This window comes from Chlorella variabilis, assembly GCF_000147415.1.
Source record: "Chlorella variabilis unplaced genomic scaffold CHLNCscaffold_9, whole genome shotgun sequence".
In the NCBI taxonomy this organism is placed as follows: domain Eukaryota; kingdom Viridiplantae; phylum Chlorophyta; class Trebouxiophyceae; order Chlorellales; family Chlorellaceae; genus Chlorella; species Chlorella variabilis.
The window spans coordinates 1,152,377-1,174,678 of record NW_005435079.1 but is presented as its reverse complement, the minus strand read 5'-3'; the positions used below and the strand labels follow the sequence as shown (position 1 = coordinate 1,174,678).

Here is a 22,302-nt window from a genome sequence, read left to right as displayed (position 1 = left end):
AGACGGAGGAGGGCGAGGTGTCGGGCTGAAAGCCCACCACCCTGCGCTTCCCCTGCCCTCCATGCGTTTTAACCGGGGCGAGATCCATCGTGGGGCGGCGGGAGGCCGCCGCTGAGGAGGGAATGTGGAGAAACGAGCGGTGCTGGGGCCCTTTCATGGGGACCGCGAGTGGGCGTCCCGTTTTTGGCCCAGGGGGGACCAAATGCAGGACCTCAATTCACCTCGATTAGGACTCTTGCAATCTTTCACGGCATCCACAAGGCGCGGCAGGGCCCTGTGTGGACCTGGGGGTTGGTGTCGGCAGAGGTCAAAACACGTGAATGCCGGGTGGGGATGCGAGACGCTCACCCCCTGAATGGGGCCTCTCACAGGTTGACAACCCAATGCTCAATGGAGGGGCCGCCCGGCGGAGTGTGGGCTGGTGGGGAGGCTGGCCGCCCTTCCTGCCCCCTCTCCGCCGCTACCTGGACTCGCTCACAGCCCCCGAGAGCAAGCCCTCTGATCACATTCCCACCATTGAATCGTAGAATGCAAACATATCAGTAATGTACAGAGAGGCAAGTGCATGCACACGACAGACACCTTACGCCGCGCACCCGATGCCACGGCGCCCTGGGTTGAAGCAGGCGCCGCGAGTTGAAGCATCGCCAGCAGGGGCGGCCGGGCCCAGAGGGTTGGCGCAGGCCCCACGCCCCGCCTCACAGCATTGGGCCTTGCTGTCCCGCCCGAAGGACGGAGCAGCCGGGTAGGGTAGGGTGCTCACAGCATGGGCAGCGCGGCGACGTCGGCAGCCTGCAGCCGCCCGCCGGGCCGCATCTCCCAGGCGGCATCCACCAGCGGGGCCAGCTCCCGCAGGTCGTGGGACACCACCAGCATCGTGCACTCCCGCTTCAGGGCAGCCAGCAGCAGGAGGAGCTCGCCCCGCGTGCGCCAGTCCAGCCCCGCCAGCGGCTCGTCCAGCAGCAGCAGGCGCGGGCGGCGCACCAGCTGCACCGCCAGCGCCACGCGCCTGCGGAGGAGAGCACGGACACAGGGGCCGGTGGAGGGGCGGATGGCGGGGCGGGTGCCACGGATGGATGCCGGCGGCGCCACAGCCGCAAGCAGCACACAAAAACAGTGGCCCATTCGAAGGGTTCCCCTGCTGCTGTGACCAACCCTGCAAACAAACAGCTGCCAAGCAGCCGCCGCCTCCTCCTCCTCAACCCCAAGCGCCCCCAGCCCAAACGCACCGCTTGTAGCCGTCGCTGAGGTTGGCCAGCGGCGCGTCCAGCGGCAGGCCCCGCAGCCCCACCGCCGCCAGCACCTCGTGCGTGCGCAGCGACAGCGCCTGGCGCTCCGCAAACGCCTCTGGCGCCACCGGCCAGCCCACCACCAGCTCCGAGGACAGCGTGTTGCCGATGAAGTGGCGCTCAGGGAACTGGAACACAAGCCCCGCAGACGCCATGCGCTCCTCAGACCCCAGGCCAGCCGCGGCGCTGCCTCCGCGGCCGCCGCCGGCCACCGCCGCCGCCAGCATGCCGGCCGGCGGCAGCCCCGAGAAGCTGACGGTGCCAGAGTTCTGCTGCGCCAGCCCGGCCACCAGGTGCAACAGCGTGGTCTTGCCGGCGCCCGAGCGCCCAAACACAAGGCCCAGCTGGTTGGGCGGCAGCGTCAGGCTCACGCTCGTCAGCAGGGGCTCGGGCGCGCCTGCGGGGCGGGAGGCAGGGAGGGGGCTGGGGCGGGTGCGGCTCGGGGCGGGCCGGCAGGCAGCCCGCTGCACGGAACGGGGCAGCATGGGACCCAGGCCTCCTTGCCTGCACTGCCAGGCACACGCAGCAAGCAGGCAGGCAGGCGGGCAGGCGGGCAGGTGCTCCCCACCCGGCGGCTGGAAGCCGAGCGCGTCGACGTGCAGGTGTGCCCCGCTGGGCCGCGCCGCCGCCTCCTGCTGCTGCATCGCCAGCACCGACTGCAGGATGCTATTCATCACATCCGCAAAGTTCTCCTGCTGCTGCGGGGCCTCAGGGTTGCCCGAGCCGGCGGCAGCTTGCACGAGGCTGGCTGCACGGGTGGGGGCGCGCGGCGCTGCCAACCCGCGCTGCCGTAGTGCGCGTCGGGCGGCAGCAGACAACGGCGCTGCGCCTAGGTGGTGACCGCCGCCGCTGCCGCTGCCGCCTGGCCCCCAGCCGCAGCAGTGCTGCCGCCAGCGCGGGAAGCACGCGCTGCTGGTCACAGCAGCTGCAAGAGTCGCAGGCCGGTGGTGCTGCTTGGGTTGCTGCTGCGCGTGGTGCGCCGCCTGCGCCGGCGGCGGCTGCTGCCCTCTGCTGTTCACTGCCGCTACCCTAGATGAGGTCTGCAAACTCTGCCAGGTCATCATAGTCATCCTCCGCCTCCTGAGCCTGCTGCTGCTGCTGCTGCTGCTGCTCTTCCTGCTGCTGCTTGCGGGGCCGCGGCTGGAAGCCACGCTTTGTCAGCAGCTGCAGCAGGGGTTGAGCAGGGTGAACAGTCAGGGCGCGGGAGGGCAGGAGGCGCATGGTTGACAGCAGGCGGCGATGCCAATGGTGCAGGCACGGTGCAGGCGCAGCGCCAACACGGGCGCCTGGGCGGCGGCGGCATGTGCATGGCGGCACTGCACACCTGCGCGACCAGGTCCTGCGCCTTTCCGCTGGCCGAGGTGGTCTTAGCAAAGTACTTCAGGTTCTGAGCCAGCAGTTGCTGCTGTTTCTCTGCCACCGACTCTTCGGGCTGCTGCTGCTTGCGCTTGCGCCTGCCCTGCTTCTTCCGCTTTCCCTCGCCCCGCTGCTGTTGCTCCTGCTGCTTGTCGATGCTGCGGCGCAAGACTGAGTTCAGCTGCTGCCTCACCAGCTTGGTGGACATGCTCCCCGCCTTGGAATGAATGCAGCAGTGATTGTGGATGGCCATGTCGTGCACGGCGCCCCAATTTGGCGTGCACCCTGCTTACAGTACGAAACGCAGTGTACTGCTCCGACAGATGAACTCTCTGGCCTTCGCGGGCACCACGTGCCCAATCCCCGTTGGTCCACCCATCGGCCGGCCTCTCCATCCGCCAGTGAGCCAAGCTGGAGGAGCAACCAAGCACCACGGGGACCCCACGGCAACAGCGGCAGATGGGGGGCGTTCTGGGCCTCATGGACGCCTTTATGGCCCGAATCAAGGTCAATGAGCGCGTGCACCTGGCCTGGTGCTGCGCTGGAGTCATCGGGTGTCTGGTGGCTTACGGCGTCCTGCAGGTGCGTGGGGCATCTGGTTGGGCCGGGGAGGGCGGTGCAAACACCCTGTCGGGAGGGCGCGCCCTGCTGACCAGCCTTCAGTGGAGGCCTTGCTTGAATTGGCAGCACGCTGCTGGGGTGCCCTCAGCGCCCTCAGGCCACCGTCGTTGTGTGACCTGCAAGGCGGGGGACCAGCGAACAGCAGCCGGGGCGCAGCAGGGCGGCTGGGGTGCCGCCAACCGACGCCCACGTGACCCCCCGCCACCCGCCGCCGCTGGTGTTGCCCTTGCCCCTTGCCCTACCGCAGGAGCACATCATGCAGGGCACCTTTGGCGGCGAGACATTCACCTTCTCCCTGTTCCTGGTGCTCTGCAACCGGCTGACCACCATGTGTGTGGCGCTGAGCATGCTGCTGGTGAGTGGTCGCCGCAGCAGCCCCGCACATTCAAGTGCAACCGCAGCAGGCAGCGGGCTGCACTCACTGTGCCGCAGGGTCGCCTGCCTCGCCCACTCTGCTGCCGAAGCATCTCGCTGCGCTGCACGCTGCGCCGCCGTGCCCCCCACTTCACGCCGCGGGCCAACCACCCCCTGTATGGCACGCACCCTGATGCCGACCAAGCCCAACCCTGCCTCCCCTGCCCGCGCAGATGTACGGCCAGGACCTGCGCCCCGTGGCGCCCCCTTACAACTACGCCGCCGTGTCTGTGTCCAACGTGGTGGCCACCTTCTGCCAGTACGAGGCACTGAAGCACGTCAGCTTCCCCATGCAGGTGCGTGGCTAGGTGGGGGCCGCGAGGGAGCGGGGCGGGGGCCGGTGGATTGCGGGCAAGGAGCCGGCCGATGGGTCGACTGGATGCAGCAGCAGCACGCGGCGACGCCTGCGGCATGCGGAGCAGCAGCAGCGTGGTGGCATGCGGCAGCAGGCAGCACCTGTTCCCCCCGCTCGCTGTGCCTTTGGGGGCCACCCACCCGGCCGGTCACCTGCCAGTCACCTGCCCCTGTGCTTGCCCCGCATGGCGCAGACGCTGGGTAAGTGCGCCAAGATGATCCCCGTGATGATCTGGGGCACAATCATCATGCGCAAGAAGTATGGTGAGCGGACCAAGGGGTGGCTGCTCGGGGCGAAAGCCAACCTGGAAGCTGCCGTGGATCACCCGCTTGCTTCCATTCCGCCCAGCTCTGTCGCGGCCGCTCCGTGCCGCTCGAGCGGGCCAGGGCCAGCACAGGCCTCATCCTTGCACCCGCCGCGCCCCTCCCTCCCCTTGCCCCAGGCCCCAAGGACTACCTCAACGCCCTGCTCATCACCCTGGGCTGCACCCTCTTCCTCATGACGGGCTCCGTCAAGAGCAAGCACGCGGGCGCCGACTCCTCCATCTTTGGCATGGGCCTCATGCTGGGGTACCTGGGCTTTGACGGCTTCACCTCCACCTTCCAGGACAAGCTGTTCAAGGGCTACCAGATGACCATCTACAACCAAATCCTGTGTGAGCACACACGCCCGCTGCGCTGTGCTGTGGGGGGGGTTCGCGAAGCGCAGCGCAGCGCAGCGCAGCGTGCGAGCGCAGCGCAGGCCATGTGTGACCAGGGGTGTGTGGCGTCCTAGGTTGGGGGAGCAGCAGCAGTGCGAATCCCCACCGGCTGCGCGCAAGCTGTGCAGCAAAGGTACCGAGCAGCTTGCTGGGAGCGGCGGAGGCCTGACCAACCCAGCATGCATTGTGTGGAAATGTCCTGCAGATGTGACCTCCTTCTCCGCCTGCTTCTCCCTGCTCGGTCTCATCACCGCCGGCCAGTTCATGCCCGCCATCAGGTGCGGAGCAAGGGCGGGTGGAGGGGGGCTCAAGATGCATGCGCTCAGGCCGCCCGCATCACAGCCCAGGCATCAGCGCCATGCAGCGGCTGGAGGGCCTGGGGGAGCCATGTTTCAAGCCAATGAGCTGCTGGAACTGCACTTCCCATCCGACTCAGGCTGAGGCCCATGGCTGGGTCTCTGGTGTGCGGCACAGCGATTGACCCGCACGCCTCCCCCCTCCTCCCTTCCTCGCGCCTGTGCCTGCCTGCCCGCAGCTTCATCACGCGCCACCCCGAGGCGCTGGCCTCCATCATGGCGCTGTCTGGCGCCGCCACCATCGGCCAGCTGTTCATCAGCCACACCATCAAGACCTTTGGCGCCCTGCTGTTTGCCACCGTGATGACCACCCGCCAGTTCATCTCCATCCTCCTCTCCTGCATCCTGTTTGCCCACCCCCTCAGCGGCGGGCAGTGGGTCGGCACCGTCATGGTCTTTGGTGAGCAGGTGCCCGCTGTCGCCGCCTGGCTGGGCGGCAGGGCCTCGCTGCGTGCCCTCGCACGCTGCTGCCGTGCTGCGGGGGCTGGGCCCTGGCACGTGTGTTGTGGCCCGCGGCAGGGAGCCGTTGCACCCACCGACCTGCGTGCTTGTGGTCTGCCCTCCCCCGCAGGCGCTCTGTACTACAAGAGCCTCAGCCGGGGCCCCCCCAAGCCCAAGGCGGTTGATGGGGCCCCAAACGGTGAGGCAGCAGCCGCAGACGAGAAGCTCCCTCTGGTGCACGCCACTGTGGGCGCGCCGGAGGCTGCTGCTGCCGTACCCGAGGAGACGCTCAAGTGAGCCTGAAGTGGCTGGGACGTGAGCTGTGATCAGGCACATGCCACGCTTCCCTGACCCCGCCGCGGCCCTCGGCTGGCTGGCCGACGGCACCCGCGCCCGGCCTCCCCTTTTTGAATGGGAGCGGCGGGGCAGGGCTTGCCTGCTCGGCGGCCCATGTGCCGAGCAGTTTGTCGATATCGCGCTTCCCCACAACTCTCAGTTTATGCTATGCAACCGCACGTGGCGGCGGCATTCCCACGGTGCTTGCTCGCGGTTTGGTTGGTCGCGCTTGAGCAGGTGTCTGGAATGCTGGATGTAAGAATAGTGCAACCCGGTGGCTCGGACAGGAGGGCTAGCTGAGCTGGGCTGCTGAGTGTACGCCTTCTGGAGGGGCGGGGAAGGCGCCCACGCGAGCAGGCGCCAGGCGCCGACATCATCTCAGCAGCAGCGTCGCGATGCGGCGTATTCCATCTACACTGTGCGCGTTCAGGAGCTCAATATTCTGGCTCTTAGCCTCTTCAAGCTTCAGGTTCCGGCCGCGCCCTCTGGACTTTGCGGCGCACGCGTGACCGCTGTCTGCAGGCACTTACAACGAGTGCTGAACCCGCTGCTGCGCCCGGCAGGAGGTGCCTGGGCGGCATGAGCGGGCTGACCCTCCCCAAGTTCCTGCCCGGCGACGATACAGCGCTCACAGGTGCGCCCACGCCTTGCGGTCGACCTCCTGACAGGATCGTGCACGCGAAACTGGCCGCATGTCAGTAGCGCAGCGCCGCCGCCGCCGCCGCCGGTGCGCACACCGCCTCGTTGTCGGTCCATGTGCAATGCAGAAGGCGAGGGGTGCGAGGCCGATGTGACGCGAGCCGTGGTGGTCGACGAGGAGCGGCACCAGCTCCGAGCTCGGCCAGCAGCAGCAGCAGCAGCAGCAGCGGCAGGCGACGAGGGCGGACCGACGGCGGCGGCAGTAGTGGCAGATCTGGATGAAGACCTTCTTCAAGAGGAGGCAACCAGCAGCGGCTCCCTGCTGTCGGTGGATACGCTAGAGCAGGCCAAGCTGCTGCTGTCGGGCGGCGTGGCGGGCGCCTTTAGCAAGTCGTGCACAGCGCCTCTGGCCCGCCTGACCATTCTGTACCAGGTGAGGGCAGGGCTGAGAGATCACACTAGCTGCCCGCTAGCCAGCTCCCTGTGTTTATTTTTTGTGCGTGCATGCACAGGCTGTGTGTGCCACAAGGAGGCCTTTTAGGCAGCCAGGGAGCCAGCCGCCGGGCTGGCAGGTTGCTGAAGCCGTTGCCCGGCAGCACGCCGCGTGGAGGGCCAGGTGCCTGGCTGGACACATAACCAAACACGCCGCCACCCCCTGCCCTGGCCGCGCCTCGCCTCGCAGGTCAACGGCATGCAGACGGCGGCGGCCGGCAGCGGCGGCAGCCTGCTCATGCGGCTGGGCGTGGGCGCGGCGCTACGGCACGTGGCCCGCACCGAGGGCCTGGCCGCACTGTGGAAAGGCAACGGCGTGACAATCATCCACCGCCTGCCCTACTCTGCCACCAATTTCTGGGTGTACGAGCACGTGAACGAGCTGTGGAAGCGCCACATACCCAGCCAGGGCGCGTGGGCGGCGGGCGACGTGGCGCGGCGCCTGGTGGCCGGCGGAGTGGCGGGCATGTCGGCGTGCGCGCTGGTGAGCGCCGTGCCCGCGCTGCGTCCCCGGCTGCGGCGCCCTGCTCTGGCTGCCACGTTCCCTGGCTGCTGCTTGCCTTTGCCCTCACCGCACCGCTTTGCAGGCAGCTTACTCTCACGCCACGCCCGCTTACCGCCTGCTGCCCCTCGCTCCCGCTGCCCCCTCCGCCGCCTGCAGGCATACCCACTCGACCTGGTGCGCACGCGGCTGGCGGCGCAGACCACCCGCAGCTATTACACGGGGATCGGCCACGCCCTGCGCACGATTGTGGCGGACGAGGGGGCACGGGGGCTGTACCGCGGCCTGGGTCCCACGCTGCTGCAGGTGCGGCCCTCCCGGCGTCCTGCCTTGCCTCGGCACGGCGTGGCTGGCGGCGCCTGACGCTCTGCCCGGCCCCTTGGAGGCCTGCTCTCGCCTGCGTCGGCCCACAGGCTTGTCCAACCAATGCTGCGGCGCTGTGCAGGTGGCGCCCAGCCTGGCCATCAACTATGCGGCATACGAGACGATGAGGTCCGCCTGGCTGGCGCAGACAGACCTGCCCACGCCCACGGTGAGCAGCAGAGCGCAAAACAAGCAAAAGCAGAGGGTGCCGTTTCGCCACCAGAGAGAGAGAGGCGGCCCGCCTTGTTCCACTTCTGCTGCTGCCTGGCTGGTTGGTACAGGATTGGTGCCCCTCCACCTCCTGGCTGCCCCTAACGGGCCGCTTGCCTGCTGCCCCTGCTGTGCAGGTGCCCATGAGCCTGGCCTGCGGCTCCGCGGCAGGCTTGGTCTCCTCCACCGCCACCTTCCCGCTCGACCTCGTGCGCCGGCGGCTGCAGCTGCGTGGCCAGGGCGGCGCCGGCGGCGGCGGGCCGCAGCAGCCAGCCACCTTCCGTGGCACATTCAGCGCCGTGTTGCAGGTGGGGCGCGCAGCCGGTGCATTGCTTGCTGCTGCATGCATGCTGCCAGCTCATTGACCGCCGCTTCGTGCCCTCGCTCCTCCCTTCAAACCGGGCACCTCGCCGCTGGCACCTCGCTCCCTCACTCCCCTCTCCCTTCTCTCTACCCTGCCATAACCTCCACCCTGACCTGGATGCCCCCTGCCCTCCCTGCGCTGCTGCAGCGGGAGGGCGTGCGGGGCCTGTATTCAGGCATCCTGCCAGAGTATTACAAGGTGGTGCCGGGCGTGGCCATCGCCTTCTGCACCTACGAGCTCATGAAGAAGATGCTCGGGGTGCAGACAAACGCCACCCAGCGCTGACCGACCGACCGACCGACCGACCGCAGGCAGCTGACGGCGGCAGGCCGCAGTAGGCAGCTCAGGCCGCAGTAGGCAGCCAAGTGAGCCAGGCAGCTGGCAGCAGCAGCAGCAGCAGCAGCCAACAGCCAACCGGAGCACTCAGCGTTTGGCAGTGAGTTGCAGCTTTTTCCCCGCGCTTTCGCATCACGACGCAGTCCCGCAGCCCAATCTTTCGCCACCTGTTGTCTGTGTGTGTGGCGCTGACAGCCAGGCCCTGCGCCGGCAGGGCGTTGCAAGCCTGCCCCTTGCCTGCCTAGCCCGCGCGTAGCCCGCTCAGCCGGGCGCCTCGTGCCCCTTGCTTCACTTGCTTCTCGGATCCAAACCAGGTCCCCACCCATTCTTGCAGCACCTGCCGCCGCAGCGCTTATCCCTCTCCTCTCCCAGTTGGCCGGCTGCGGCGCCAGCCCCTGCCCTTGGAATCCAATCTGTCAAATGTGTCTGGATTTATCTGTGTGCACCCTCCACTCTCCCCTTCGTACTGCCCCCCTTCTGCCAGTCTTTTGCCCAGCAGCCATTGCATGGTGCTGCTCACTCGGCGACAGTGGCTGGCGCAAAGCAAGGCCCACACATTTGCGCGCCACACATTGCCGTGCCAGCTGTAAAGCTGGTCCCAGCATTTCAGCATCAACAGTGGCACACTCTGGTGGTGTTTGGTTGGATCGAAGCACTGGTCTTTGATGGGCAGCGCTTCCTGGCGTCGCTGCATTCCATGCTTACTGGCAAAGCTGCGCACGTCACTTGCACAGCAGAGAGGGAGGGGGGGATTTTAGCTGGGAAGGCTGCTGACTCGAATGCAGCGAGCAGAAGCAGGCAGTATCAGAGGCACTATGGAGAGGCGTACACAGGCGGGTGCAAGGTGGTTCAGAGCAAGGGATCATATCGGAGTGACAAGGGGGAGGGAAATATCATTCAGTACCACTCAGGAGGCACAGAGCCCGCTGCGGAAGCAGCAGGCTGTACCACACAGAGCTGAAAACTGTACAGGGCATGGGGTATGGGGGTGCGTATCATGCGCCCCCAGGCGGCGCCGCCGCACAGCCAGGTCTCTCGGCTGCCGATCACCTCCACAGCCGGTTTTCTGTGACGAGGCCCCGCTAGCCCAGCTCAGTGGAAGAAGGCAAAGTCATCGGTCTTTCCCTTGTGCACCACAGGCTGCCAGTAGGAGGGCCCAGCAGGGGGCTCGATGCCTGTGCCCGCCCGGTAGGCTGCTGCCTTCATCAACTGCACCACCTCCTCCAGGCTGCCGCCCTCCGAAATGAAGGCCTTGGCTGCTGGGTGCCACAGGTTGGGCTCCAGCCGCTCGGCAGACAGCCTGCAGGCGGGCGGGCGGGCGGAGGGGCGGGCGAGCGCACATGATTTCATGTCTGCAGGGACAAACACGGGTGTGGGAGACTAATGTGGGGTGCCTGGTGCCGCAGGGCCAAACACAGCTGCTGAAGGCAGCCTGCGAGCGCCCATCTGGCTGTGCCGCAAGCAGGCTGGAGTTCCAACCCAGCCCCAACGGCAGCGGCGCCGGCAGGCATCACGGCAGCCCGCGGCGCGCCTGTCCTGCAGCTGCCTGCAGCGCGAGTGCTGCTTGCTGAGGCTGCGCAGCAGGCCCTTGACCACGTCGTCGGCGCCGCCGTGCGGTCCGCCACCCTGGATGAAGAGCTTGCAGCGGCCGGCGCTGCGGCGGTGCATCAAGCCGTTGAGGTCCAGCAGCCCGAGCAGCTGGGTCTGGCGCTTCAGCTGAGCGCCCAGCTCCGCCACCTGCCCATCAATGTCGCCCTCCCCTGTGGCCACCCACTCCCGGAACTGCGGGCCGGTGGCGGTGTAGAGGCACGACAGGCAGGCGGCATCCAGCCTGCGGCGGCAGCGGCAAGGCCAGGATCCTGAGCGGTGAGCGTTCGCTCAGCCCGCCCAGCCAGCCGGTCAAGCAGAGGCAGCCGGGTGGTGCAGGCAAGCGCGTTGGTGCATGGCTGGACCCCCAAAGGGCGGCTGTGCCACACGCTTCACTCTTCATGAGGCTTCACTGTTCACGAGGCCATGCTCTGCCGGCCATGCGTGTGCCTTGATCCCACCTCCCACCCCCGCTGGCTGAGCCCCTCCCACCTCTCCTCCAGATCCAGCACTCGGAACAGCTCCTGGCGGCGCGCCTCCTGCTGCCGCCGCGCCACCACCAGGACCGACTCCACCTCCTCCACGATGCCATGCGCGAGGAAAGCGCGGTACCGCCAGTCGCGCTTGAAGAAAGACATGCCCTCCTGCGCCAGCCTGAATGGCAAGGACGGCAGCAGCGGCGGCAGGTGTCAGCTGGTTGTTGTGTGTCGCTGCCGGTGGGGCCGCTGCATGGCGTCCAAGGGAGGCAACCAGACAGGCCCACCCACCCTTCGTCCAGCGCAGCCTGCCGCTGCTGGCGCGCCAGGCTGTCCCTGTAGGCCTTAATCATTGGATCCAGTACCTCAGTCAGGTTGCGGTGGCCATAATTCAGCCAGGCCAGTAGGTGCCAGTACTCAGGCAGGCCGTCCTCTGAGGCGGCGTTGGCGGGCAGGCGGTTCTCGGCCAGCCTGCAGGCAGCAGCGCCAGCCGCCTCCCCTGAGAGCCCAGAGCGACACGACACCTGAACGCTGGTTCACGGCACGGACCCAGCTTCACATCATCGCTGCACATACTCTACACGCACCTGAACGCCAGCTCCTCCTCACGCCGCCGCCTCAGCTCCGCCTGCCGCTCCTCGTGCGTCTTGCGCGCCTGCTCGCAGCGGGCCGCCGCGGCCAGCTTCCGGGCCTGCATCTGCGCCTCGTCGCCGTGCTTCTTGTGTGCCGCGGAGCGCGCATCCATCTCGAGAATGTAGGTGGCGCCCCACCTGCCCCTGTACGTCTTCACCCCCTGCACGCATGCCGGGGCGCGCAGGCAGGCACGCGGCAGCTCACACGCAGCCAGACGCGAGCACTGAGCACCGTAGTGTTCGCCGTGTGGGTTGCCAGCACGCCTGCCAGGAGCGGACGCAGGACGCAGGCACCTCGCGCTTGCCGCGGAACGCCGGCGGCGGCATGGTCCCACGGCACCCCAGGGGGGAGCCCACCTGCAGGTTCTTGTTGGACAGCTGGAACAGGTGCTGCGCATCAGCCTTCTTGACTTCGTTCTTCCTGGCTGGGTCGGCAGCCACAGCCGCCTGCACAATCTCCAGGTCAGTGGGCGGCTTTGGCGGCTGCTTGGCGGGCTTCCGGCCGCTGCACCGCCTCTTGGCCGGCGGGCGCGTGCCGGTTGCCGCGCTGCTGCCGGAAGCCTCGTGTGGCGAGCCAGGAGCGTCGGCCTCCGCAGCTAGCGAGCCTGCTGCCGCCTTGGCTGCCGCTTTTTTCCTGCGGGGTTGGCGAGCAAAGGGGCACGCACGAGATGTGAGCACCCACAAGCGCCAGGGCCAGGCTCCAGGCAGCCACGCATCCACGGGGGCGCTGGCAGGAAGGCAGGGGGGCACCCCTCCCGCCCCCCCCCGCGCACCTGAGGCGCTGCGCCAGGGCAGCCCACACAGGGCTCAGCTCCACCTTGCCCCCGGCTGCCAGCGACAGGTTGACCGCGTCCCGCGCCACCAGCGTCACGCTGCGGATGCTGCACTCCTCCAGCAGCTGGTCCACCAGCGCGGGGGCGCCTGCCAGCAGGCAGCTGACGTCGTCTGCGGTGACGGCAGGCCTGGCCCAGCCCGCGCCGCCGCGCCGCAGGACCTTGCGCGGACGTGCATACTCCGCCTCCTCCTCCAGGCCCTCCTCTCCCAGCTCCAGGGCATCCTCCACCTGCACAGCAGGGCCGCGCGTCCGTGCAGCCCGACTGGGTGGGTGCTGGCGCCGGCGCCGCCGGCGCGACCGCGAGGACTACCCCTCCAAACCGCCCTGGCCGGAGCGATACGCGTGGCGCCTCGGTCAGGCACCTAGCCAAGGCTGGGGAATGCAGGGCAGCGGCGCTGACTGCTCGAAGGAGGCACAAACGCTTAATCTCGCTGGAATCGAGCGGCAGGCAGCTGCGCAGCGCGGCATTTACCTCTGCCTCCCCGGCAAACGCGCCCAGCCGTTCAGGCACCCGCCTCGCCCTCCCGGCCATCCTGCGACCGAAGGACACACAAAACCAGGGCCTCTGAAACCAAGATATGGGAACAGAGGGATTAGAAGTCGATTCAAATCAAGCTCGTAGAGGAATTGCCAGTATGAACTGGTCACCGCCGCTCAACCGCTGACGTGGCGAGGCAGCCGTCTCAAGCATTTTGCAAGTAGTGCAACATTACATTGCAAGTTCAGGGGCATCTCGTGATGGCACCCAGAACGTCAAAATCACGATTATCGACAAGCAGGGGCGCCGCGCTGGGCATGCGCAGCCTCGAGTCGTCCAGCCCGCCAGCGTGCGCCTGCCCTGCTGGCGCTCGCGCTCGCTCTCACACTCTCGGGGGGTATGTCTTCGTGCGCGCTGCCTGGAAGTACTGGTGCAGCGCGGAACCCCGCTCAGGGTCCAGTGCGGTGAAGCAGGCGCCGCACTGGCGCGTGAGGTTGACGACCGCGTGCGTCAGCAGCAGGAAGGAGTGCAGGCCGGCTGCAGCGGGCGGGGACGGGGAGGCGGGGAGGCATGCGTCGGTACCAGCTGACACGGGGCACCAACTTCCAGCCACCAGGCACGCCCGGCACCCACAAGCGCAGGCCGGACACGCCAGCCGCGGCTTGGGGCCAGCAGGCCGCCCCAAAAGCAGTGTTCTCCGCACACAGCGCTGCCTGCCCCTCACCAATCTGGTGCTCCTCCCTCTCCCGCAGCGAGGCCGCCTCCAGCTGCTGCACCGCATCCACCAGCGCCTGCAGCTTGGCCAGCACCCAGTCGCGCCGCTCCCCGCTGGTGGTGCCCGCGCCCGCCAGGGTGCTGGCGCCCAAGCTGGGCTTGTTGGCGCCGTCCGCCGCCGGGGCCGCCACCGCCACGCCGTTGCCGTCGCCACCGGCCTCGCCGTCGTCGTGGCGCCGCTCCAAGCTGGATTCCTCCAGCGGCGACAGCGGCTCCCCGCCGTGCCTGCTGCCGTGCACGCTGCTGCTGCCGCCGCCGCCGCCCGAGGCCTCCCCAGAGGAGTGCAGCACCATGACTTGGGACAGGTGCCGCGCCATCTGCTGCGCCGACAGCAGCTGGCTGTCAGACAGGCCCACCACGGGCGGCGGAGAGAGGGCGCCATCTGCGGCCGAGGGGCAGCACACGAACGGCATGCATGTGAGGACCAGCAGGCCAGTCAAGCCAGGCAGACCTGATCTGATATAGCCTGGACAACAGCCAGCCAGCCAGGCCACCAACCCTGCCGGCTGCCTCCCCACCTGAGCCCTCTGCTTCCATCTCAGCAAACGGATCGTCTGCCGCGTCTGCCGCATCTGCTGCTGCCCCTGCTGCCGCCTCCACGTCCCCTACCAGCGGCGCCGCCAGCGACGACTGCGGCCGCATGCAGCCACCCCTGTGCTGCTGCTGCTGCTGAGGCTGAGCTGTCGCCGCTCCTCCGCTCGCCGCCGCCGCGGCCGCGCCTCCCGCCGCCTCCCCCGCTGCCGCCGCCTTCCGCTTCTTGCCCCACCTCTTCCACCCCTTCTTGGCGCCCTTCTTCGCCTTGGGTGGCCGGATCATGCTGCCCAGCGCGGTGAAGCCTGCCGACAGGCGCACCCCCGCCTCAGACAAGTTTCCGATATGGTGCTGCGCTGTGGCCAGCGACACGTCGCCGCACTGCATGGCGTTGATGAGGGTGTAGAAGATGCCCATGCTGACGTGGCAGCTGTGCAGCAGGTTCCTGCGGCGGCGCCGGCGGCGGCAGCGCGGATGGGTGAGGGGCGACGTAGGGGAGACGGGCACGGTGCTGGGGCTGGCGGTTGCTGCGAGGTGAGCGGCGGGCCCGCCTCTATTCACACCGCCCCAACACGCCCCAGTTCATGGCCCCCGTGCGCAGTGCAAAGCCATGCCGGAGTGAAGTGCACCAGTAAGAATACCACTGCACACACATGTACCGCTCGACGGTGCACCTGTACTGCTCTGTGGGGAAACGGTGCGGCGGCAGGAAGCGGAACTCCGCGTTGGCCGCCTCCAGCAGCTTCCACATGGAGCTGATGTCGTCTGCCAGCCTGTTGGTGGTCTGCATCAGCGGCGCCAGCCGCGCCCGCAGCCCGTCGTCCGTATACAGGCTGCGGCAGGAGCAGGCGGGCCAGGGCCGTGGGCGGCGGGGTGTGGTGGAGGGGTGGCGGGGAGGGGTGGCGGGGAGGCCGCGCATCCTCCATCCTGGATGCAGCCCCTGGGCAGCCGCCGCGGGTCCCGGAGGGGCAGCCCAGGACGCGGCGGACGCTTCGCTCGGCGCGCCAGGAGCCAAGCCTTCTCAGATGGTGGAGCCGCCCGTTCCTAGCCCCTGCTCACCACTGCTTGTCCGTGGCGCTCCTGCCGGGCATGGAGCCGCCGGTGCCGGGCGCGGGCGGCACGCATGCCTGGCCCAGCAGCCACACCGCCAGGTCGCCCACGCGGATCAGCGTGCTGGCCATCTTCTTTTGCAGCAGGGAGCGGGCCCGCACAGGGAACACAAAGAAGGACACCACTGCGGGGAGAAGGCAGGCAGGCTGTCAGGCGCCACGGGCAGGTGCTGGTGGGTTTCAACGGTCAGCTTTCCCTGCCCCACGGGTTTCATATTGGACCCCACAGGTTTCCATTTTGTTGTGTCGGCTACAGAGGCCACCCACATGCTCGCATCCCGCCCACCTGCCGCCAGCCCGATGCCCAGGACCACATCCAGCATGCGGAAGGCGGCCCCGCTGTAAAAGGTGTCGGCGGGGGCCCTGCACGCACCACCCGCACCGAAGTAAGGCACAGCGCTGGGCCCAGGGCCGTGTGGCGCCACCAGGCACGCTTCGGGGAGGCAGCTGGGGCCGCAGCCCACCCGATGTGTGCAGCGCGCCGGCAGGCCGACCAGGTCTGCACCGCGCCAGGCAGGCGTGCCAGGCGTGCCAAGCATGTGGGCAAGCAGCCAGGGATCCCGGCCCCTGCGCCCGCACCTCACAGCCGGCACAATGACGATGGGCAGCGTGAGCAGCGCTACGCTCCAGAACTCGCGCTGGTGCAAGTAGCGCTGCTGGTTGGTGGCATACACAAAGCTGAAGATGGCCACACTGGGCACAATCCAGGCGGCCAGCTCGCGGTAGTATGTATCATAGTCGTAGAAGTTGTCTCCCACGGCTGCAGGCGCAGGGGCGCGGGCAGAACAGCCAGCGTGCAGCAGGCGGCAAGGCCAGCAGGAAGAGGCGGCCTCAGCGCAGAGGCAGCAGCGGGCAAGCGCCAGGCGGCTTCTTGCATCGCCCAGCAATCCGGGATGGCAGGTCGCTCGCATGCAAGAGCAATGGAGGGAGGCAGCCAGACGGCAAGCTGGCGGGCAGCGCACCGATATAAAGGACGAGCAGCGAGATGCCGCCAGACACGCCTGCTGCCATCAGGCGCAGCATGAGCTTGCGGAATGCATCGCCCGTGCTGGGCTCCAGCACCACGGCCACCTGCAGCAGCAAGGCGCGGCTTGTGGCTGGTCGCGCCAACAGCTTCAACGGCCGCAAGCGGCGAGTGGCCACCGGCCGCCGCCGCCAAGCGCCCCGCACCGTCACGGCGATGAACAGTGCCGACCCGCCACGATCTACGGCCACGAAGAATTGGTTGATGAGCACTGGCATCAACGCAATGGCTTGGCAAATGCCCTGCTGCAGCCCAAGTTGCAGGTGCTCCGACTTGTAGCCCGTGATCCATGCCTCTATCGTTGAGAGCACGGAGTACGCTGACAGCCTCATTATGGCGGGAGAGAAGTGCGAGTTTGTTTCCTACGTTCGCGCCAAACCCATAGAGCAGGCTGGCCGCCTGGTAGCGCTCACAGCATGCGCCACAAGACCTGCAGGGCCCGGTTCGGCGTGTGTGCTGGCAGGTCGACTTTGGCTCCAAATTTGTGGCCGCGCCAGCTCAGCACCGCCCGCCCCGCCTTGCATGTCGGCATCATTTCAAGTTCTTAATTGGAAATAACTCAAGCCTCGGCGCTTCATTCCTACTGCAATCAAATCTCCGCTCGTGCTACACATGAGCTGTGGCTGCAGACAGTGCGCCAAAATGGTGGGAGCAACCAGCGGGTCACCCGCTACGGTATCGTTGCAGTCGCACCCTGAGCGGACACAAAGCAAGCTCAGCAGCGCCGCCATGCCGCGTGGCGCTCCTCACACGCCCAGCTGCACATCGGTTCATTGCAGCTGCTGCTGCTGCTCCAGGAAGCTCCGCACCGCGGGCATACCGCCCTCCACGAGTTCCCGCAGCCCCGCCTTGAGCCGCGCCGCCGCCTCGGCGCACAGCTGCGGCTTGAGGTTGGCATACGCGGCGCGCACGTGGCCGGGGCGGCCGCAGGAGCTGCCGGGGATGAGGCAGACCTTGTGCCTCCTCACGAGCCACTCCACGACCGCATCATCGTCCTCGCAGCCTGCAGGGCATGTCACGGGGTCGGTGCCACGGCGGAGCAAGGGCAGGGCACGGCATCCTGCGAAAAACAGCGGGTGAAGGCAGGCGAGGCAAGGCAGGCCGGCTGGCGCTCACCGTCTGGCAGCTTGGCAAAGAGATAGATGGCGCCCTCCCCGCCCACTATGTTGCTGGTGCCCAGCGGCGACAGCGCATCAATCAGCGCGGCCCGGTTGCCGGCAAGGCCCCCGACCTGCAGACCAGAAGCACAGGCAGCGAGCGTGTGGTGGCCCACAGCCGATACCTGCCCATCTGCGTTTGTTCTCACCAGAGAGCAGCCATGGCAGCCACGCAGCCCGAGGCCGCCTGCCTGCCAAGGCCTGCTGCACGCCCACCTGCTCCTCCACCCACTGCCGCCCCGCCTCCACCGCTCCAAGCGCCACATACTGGCTGCAGGTAGTGAGCGAAGCAGCACATTCAGGCAGCCGCCCGACCCTGGCGACACCCAACACAACCACCTCCACCTTCAAGCCACACAGGCGTGGCCCCAAGCCTCTAGTGCCAAGCCCTCACCCCGGCACCCCCAGCCCTGCCCTCCACTCCTCAAGCCACCACATGGCAACACACCAACGCAGACCTCCGCCCTCGCTCCCCACCGCGCACCTGATCTGCGTGGGGCAGACGGGGATGGTGTCCTGCACCTTGAGTAGCTCCCCCGCCAGCACCCCGCCGCCGCCGGCCTCTGGGTACGCGATGTAGCCCATGCGCCAGCCCATCATGCCAAAGGCCTGCAGGCAGGCAGGCAGGCAGGCAGGCAGGCAGGCAGGCAGGAGGTTCATGAGCGGGTGCTCACGCGATCGGAGGCAGGCAGGCAGGCAGCAGGTTCATGAGCGGGCGCAGACCCGGGGCTGCCTTGAGGAGCGCTGGCTGTGCGACCTGGGTTTTGCTGCTCCTCACGACGGCAGGCACCCCGCAATCAATGCCCATAGCACGCTAGCTTGCTCCAGCCCGCAGCTGCGTCCCAGCCCGCAGGTCTTGCCTTGGAGAAGCTGAACAGGTTGATGACGTGAGGTGCTGCCACGCAGTGGTGCCGCCGCCCCTCGCCGTACACAAAGTGCTGAAGCGACAGGAGAGCGGGTGGGCAGGCGGCTCAGGGAGCAGGGGTGCCATGCAACACAGCCAGGCCCTGGTGCAGCCCTGCGCCTCCACGACCGCATGCAGCTTGCAGCCACTCTGCCGGCAGGTGGCCCCAGCCATCGTCCCGCAAGCCACAAGTGCCTCGTAAGTGTTGTCCAGCACCAGCCAGGCCCCCGCAGCGGCGCACAGCTCCGCGGCACGTTCCACCTCCTCTGCCGACATCAGAACGCCTGCACCGCAGCGGCAGCGGCGGGGGCCAGGGCCGCCAGCCAGGCAGCAGGGGGTCAACCGATGCACGGCAGCCGCCTGCCGCAGGGGCCAGCTCATGCCATCGCTGCGCTGGAGGAGCAGCGCAGACAACCAGGGGCCAAGCAGCTCACCCTCTCCCTCACCCTCCCATCCTTGGACACACCCGCCACGGCCGCCTGGCACGCCGCCCAGGCCATGCGCTCGCTGCTCACCGGTGGGGTTGCACGGGTTTGTGATGACGACCATCTTGGGCGGCGCAGGCCCCGCCAGCTCCCCCGCAAGCCAGTCCAGGTCGGGGTGGCCGCTGCCCGGGTGGGGAAAAGCAGGGGAGGCAGGATGAATAGGGTCGGGGGAGGTGACCCAGTCTTGACAAAGAGCTGCTCCTTGGCCCAGGCATGGCAGCTCATACAGCCGGGGCCGCCCAACCTGGCGGGGTAGCGTGGGCCGTACGCCACGTTGGCGCCACCGCCGCTCATCTGTATGGCCATGAGGTGGTTGAAGTAGTAAGGCCTGCAGCGGCGCGGCAGGGAGGCTTCCACGGCGCCGTCAAGCAACTGCTCCCCTGCCTGCCTGACTGAGTGGCTGGCTGGCGGGCCGGCCCCTGGTTGCGCTGCTGCTTTGCTCTCACTTGAAGAGGACCACACGGTCAGAGGCGTCCAGCAGGGCCAGCACGACGTTGGTGAAGGCCTGCAGGCATTTCGGCATATGCACAGGACACAACAGGTGACGGGGGATGAGGACTGTCATTCCTCCCTGTGCCCCCGTGGTGTCAACCAGCACCACCTCGAGGCACGGGAGTGCAGGTTGCTACTGGCCTGGTTAGCGCCGGCGGTGATCATCACATCGTACTGCAGGCAGGAGGCGGTACAGCAGGCCCGGGTACATTAGCCAGGAGGCAGTGGTTGGGTGGGAGGGAGGTGGGGGGACAGGGTGAGGCCCGAGGTCAGAGAGTCAGCAGCCCCGTTACGCACAGTACAGCATGATGCAGCGTGCAGTAGTGCGGCACAGCTTGACGCACCCCCTCCAGCCCGTTTTCCTCCCGTATCTTGCGCCGCAGCGCATCCCGCAGCGCCGGCAGGCCCTCATCAGGCCCATAGGCGCTAACAGCTGGGTCATTTGCCATCTCTGCCGCCCGCTTCAGCGCTTGCGGCGGCGGCTGCCAGTGCACGATGCCTGCAGGCAGCGGAGGGGCGTCTCATGGGGTGGACGGGGCTCATCCAGGCGGCTGGCTGGCACAGCGCTGGCAATGGCGCACTGTCTCGAGCGCCTGCCTGCCACGCAAACGTCGCTGGGAGCTTGCCTTGTGCCAGAGACAGGGTTCCCTCCGTGGTGGCTACCAGCTTCTTGGTCTTGACGATGCAAGGGGCGTCGGTCTGGAGGACGCGCTGCGATGTGGCGGGCTGCAGTGCCTGCTGATGCCGTGCGGCCGCCGCCGTCGCCGCCGCCACCAACCTGTCGCCGCCTGCAGCCTGCGCCATGTTATGAATTTGGGATCGCCCAGACCGCCTCAGCACTGCGTGCTGCAGGGCGGGACAAAGGCGGAGGGAGGAGGACGCCAGTCCCGCCATTGGGGGCCCGCGCCTGGCACCCTTGTCAAGACTTGTGCCGACCGCAGCAGTGGTCTGATCGCTATTTACAAGAGATCAAACGGAAGAAGCTGCTCGCTGGCCGCCTTTCCTCACAAGCCCTGCCCCGGTGTCGCCCCGTCTGCTCCCCCTGTGGCCAGCGCATGGCCTGCCTCGGTCTCTAATCTTACCCCGCCACCAAGTCTAACCTATTTTAAGCCTCAGGACTGTGGCAAGCACTTCATCACCCCTCCTCGTGAGTGCGCAGGGCGTGATGGGCCGCCTCCCCTGCCTGCCGCCCCCCACCCAAGCTGCCATGCCCCTATAGCGTGGGTTCCGGCATTTTCACGCCGCAGCGGGCGCAATCGAGGCCCCAACCAGCGGCCTGTGCTTGCCCCCTCCCATGCAGGTGAATTGAAGAGGACCCAGGCACCATGGCTGCTGCCAAGGCGACTGGAACGGTCAAATGGTGCGTCTGGCGTGAAGGGAGGGGCCCCCGCCCCGCCGCCAAGTGATGGGCCGGGGGGTGGTGCGGTCCACGAGATTTGCACCCTCGCTACCGCCCCCCGTTGCTCGCCCCTGCTCCGCTCCCGTGGACCGGCGGCCCGGCCCGTCACTTTTAGCATAGCATCTCTGTCATGCACTCTGCTGGGCTGATCACGCTCAGACGGCGGCGGAGCGGGGCGCTCTGCACCCCTCACACTCAAGTTGGGCTCTTCTGACTCGTGTGATTGCTCTGCTGCCTGGCCGCAGGTTCAACGTGACCAAGTAAGCCGGCCCTCTGCGAGGCCCTCTGCGAACCGTGTTGTGGAGGCCGGGGGAGGCGCGATCGCGGTGCATGCATGTGGGGGGTGGGGCCTGGGCCGCCCTCCCTGCCTGCCCTTCCAACCAAGCAGCTCACCCACCTTCCTGTCTGCTTGCTGCAGGGGCTACGGCTTCATCACCCCCGACAGCGGTGAGCCTCGGGGCTGCCTGCCTCTGGGTTACTTCCCGCCGCGCCTGCCGCACCTGCCGCAGCGCGCCACGCCCACTCGCCCCGCCCCTCGCCCCCGCCTGACGCCGCTCCCTCCCCTTGCGCATGCCCCGCCCTGCAGGCGGCGAGGACCTGTTTGTTCACCAGGTGCGGCCCTGGCAGCCCTTCCAAGCCGCCCCCCAGCCCAGCCAGCCGTGCCTGCATCGCGCCCCACCCCCACACCGGGCAGGGCCCGACATCGATCTACCGCCGCCCTGCCCCACCCAGCCTCCCACCCCCCGGCCCTCCACCCTCCGCCCTCCCTCACCCAGCCTCCCACCTTTGGCGCTCCCCGTCCACCCTCCCCCTGCAGACCGCCATCGTGTCTGAGGGCTTCCGCTCCCTGCGCGAGGGAGAGCCCGTGGAGTTCTTTGTGGAGACCTCCGACGACGGCCGCCAGAAGGCGGTCAACGTGACGGGTGAGCGGCGGGTGGCTGGGGCTGGGTGGACGCGGGTGGCGGGGGTTTGGGGTGGCGGGTGAGCCCGGCAGGGGCTGCCGCGCGCGCAGCGAGGGCCTCGCCTCGGCACTGGTGCGCCTCGCGGGCGGCGGCGTGCTTGCTGCTGGCCCCACAGCACCCAACCCTGCTCTCACACACACACACCTTTCTGCGGTGCCCCCTTGCTGCCTGCAGGCCCCAACGGCGCAGCCCCCGAGGGCGCGCCCCGCCGCCAGTTTGACGACGGGTACGGCGCCGGCGGCGGCGGGTACGCCTCTCGCGGGCGCTGCATGCACAGCCGGTGCTTGGCTGCCACTCTGCTGCCAAGCGCCCCCCTTGCTGACGCACCAACGCCCCCGCCCGCTCCCTGCCCGCAGCGGCAGCTACGGTGGTGGCTTCGGCGGCGGCGGCGGCGGCGGCCGCCGTGGTGGCGGCCGCGGTGGCGGCGGCTACGGCGGCGGCGGCTACGGCGGTGGCTATGACCAGGGTGGCTATGGTGGCCAGGTGCGAGCATGGGCCGCCCGAGGTGCCACCCGGTTCACTTGCCTTGCGCCCAGGTCCGAGCCTCAGCAGGCGCAGCATGGCTTGGCTGCCCCGCTGCGCGCCGTGCGCCTCGCCTGCCTCCCCCGCTCGCGCCCAGCCATCTGCTGCCAGGCAGCCAGCCAGCCACTTGCTGCTGGGTTGGCTGCGCTCCCACCCACCCA

At 68.2% G+C, this 22,302-nt stretch overlaps 6 protein-coding genes across 6 annotated transcripts in view; 3 read left to right on the top strand and 3 right to left on the bottom strand.

Annotated features, from left to right (window-relative positions):
• CHLNCDRAFT_57782 (hypothetical protein) overlaps positions 1-2,898 on the bottom strand; it is a gene marked incomplete at its 5' end in the record, with an annotated part of 5,364 nt that extends 2,466 nt beyond the window's left edge. The window contains 5 exons of the mRNA XM_005847933.1: positions 764-1,009; positions 1,230-1,686; positions 1,858-2,033; positions 2,338-2,453; positions 2,614-2,898. Of these exons, the coding sequence (XP_005847995.1) occupies positions 764-1,009; positions 1,230-1,686; positions 1,858-2,033; positions 2,338-2,453; positions 2,614-2,898 (1,280 nt within the window). The remainder of the gene's footprint in view (positions 1-763; positions 1,010-1,229; positions 1,687-1,857; positions 2,034-2,337; positions 2,454-2,613) is intronic.
• A 121-nt stretch (positions 2,899-3,019) lies between these two features.
• On the top strand, positions 3,020-6,139 carry CHLNCDRAFT_31039 (hypothetical protein). Its single transcript, XM_005848093.1, has 8 exons — positions 3,020-3,227; positions 3,514-3,621; positions 3,854-3,976; positions 4,229-4,298; positions 4,478-4,690; positions 4,941-5,013; positions 5,271-5,491; positions 5,663-6,139. The coding sequence occupies exons 1-8, from the start codon at positions 3,105-3,107 to the stop codon at positions 5,827-5,829; spliced, it is 1,098 nt and encodes a 365-aa protein (XP_005848155.1). The 5' UTR covers positions 3,020-3,104; the 3' UTR covers positions 5,830-6,139.
• A 483-nt stretch (positions 6,140-6,622) lies between these two features.
• Positions 6,623-8,723, top strand: CHLNCDRAFT_35348 (hypothetical protein; the record flags this gene model as incomplete). Its single annotated transcript, XM_005848092.1, has 6 exons — positions 6,623-6,940; positions 7,190-7,483; positions 7,661-7,807; positions 7,947-8,033; positions 8,212-8,382; positions 8,586-8,723. The coding sequence occupies 6 exons, from the start codon at positions 6,623-6,625 to the stop codon at positions 8,721-8,723; spliced, it is 1,155 nt and encodes a 384-aa protein (XP_005848154.1).
• Positions 8,724-10,154: 1,431 nt separating this feature from the next.
• On the bottom strand, positions 10,155-16,664 carry CHLNCDRAFT_57780 (hypothetical protein; the record flags this gene model as incomplete). The annotated part of the gene is made up of 16 exons (XM_005847932.1): positions 16,367-16,664; positions 16,159-16,267; positions 15,776-15,956; positions 15,483-15,559; positions 15,147-15,321; positions 14,762-14,920; positions 14,075-14,532; positions 13,507-13,938; positions 13,169-13,319; positions 12,777-12,837; positions 12,243-12,532; positions 11,827-12,103; positions 11,425-11,630; positions 11,129-11,308; positions 10,854-11,015; positions 10,155-10,605 (listed from the first exon to the last, which is right to left on the bottom strand). The coding sequence occupies exons 1-16, from the start codon at positions 16,550-16,552 to the stop codon at positions 10,155-10,157; spliced, it is 3,555 nt and encodes a 1,184-aa protein (XP_005847994.1). The 5' UTR covers positions 16,553-16,664.
• Positions 16,665-16,990: 326 nt separating this feature from the next.
• CHLNCDRAFT_94487 (hypothetical protein) lies at positions 16,991-20,062 on the bottom strand (the record flags this gene model as incomplete). The annotated part of the gene is made up of 12 exons (XM_005847931.1): positions 16,991-17,223; positions 17,337-17,451; positions 17,594-17,648; positions 17,862-17,986; positions 18,135-18,150; positions 18,254-18,315; positions 18,471-18,565; positions 18,797-18,888; positions 19,011-19,094; positions 19,213-19,271; positions 19,591-19,767; positions 19,883-20,062. The coding sequence occupies 12 exons, from the start codon at positions 20,060-20,062 to the stop codon at positions 16,991-16,993; spliced, it is 1,293 nt and encodes a 430-aa protein (XP_005847993.1).
• A 521-nt stretch (positions 20,063-20,583) lies between these two features.
• CHLNCDRAFT_145510 (hypothetical protein) overlaps positions 20,584-22,302 on the top strand; it is a gene marked incomplete at both ends in the record, with an annotated part of 2,080 nt that continues 361 nt past the window's right edge. Inside the window, 6 exons of the mRNA XM_005848091.1 lie at positions 20,584-20,618; positions 21,076-21,104; positions 21,244-21,269; positions 21,475-21,580; positions 21,794-21,866; positions 21,976-22,102. Of these exons, the coding sequence (XP_005848153.1) occupies positions 20,584-20,618; positions 21,076-21,104; positions 21,244-21,269; positions 21,475-21,580; positions 21,794-21,866; positions 21,976-22,102 (396 nt within the window). The remainder of the gene's footprint in view (positions 20,619-21,075; positions 21,105-21,243; positions 21,270-21,474; positions 21,581-21,793; positions 21,867-21,975; positions 22,103-22,302) is intronic.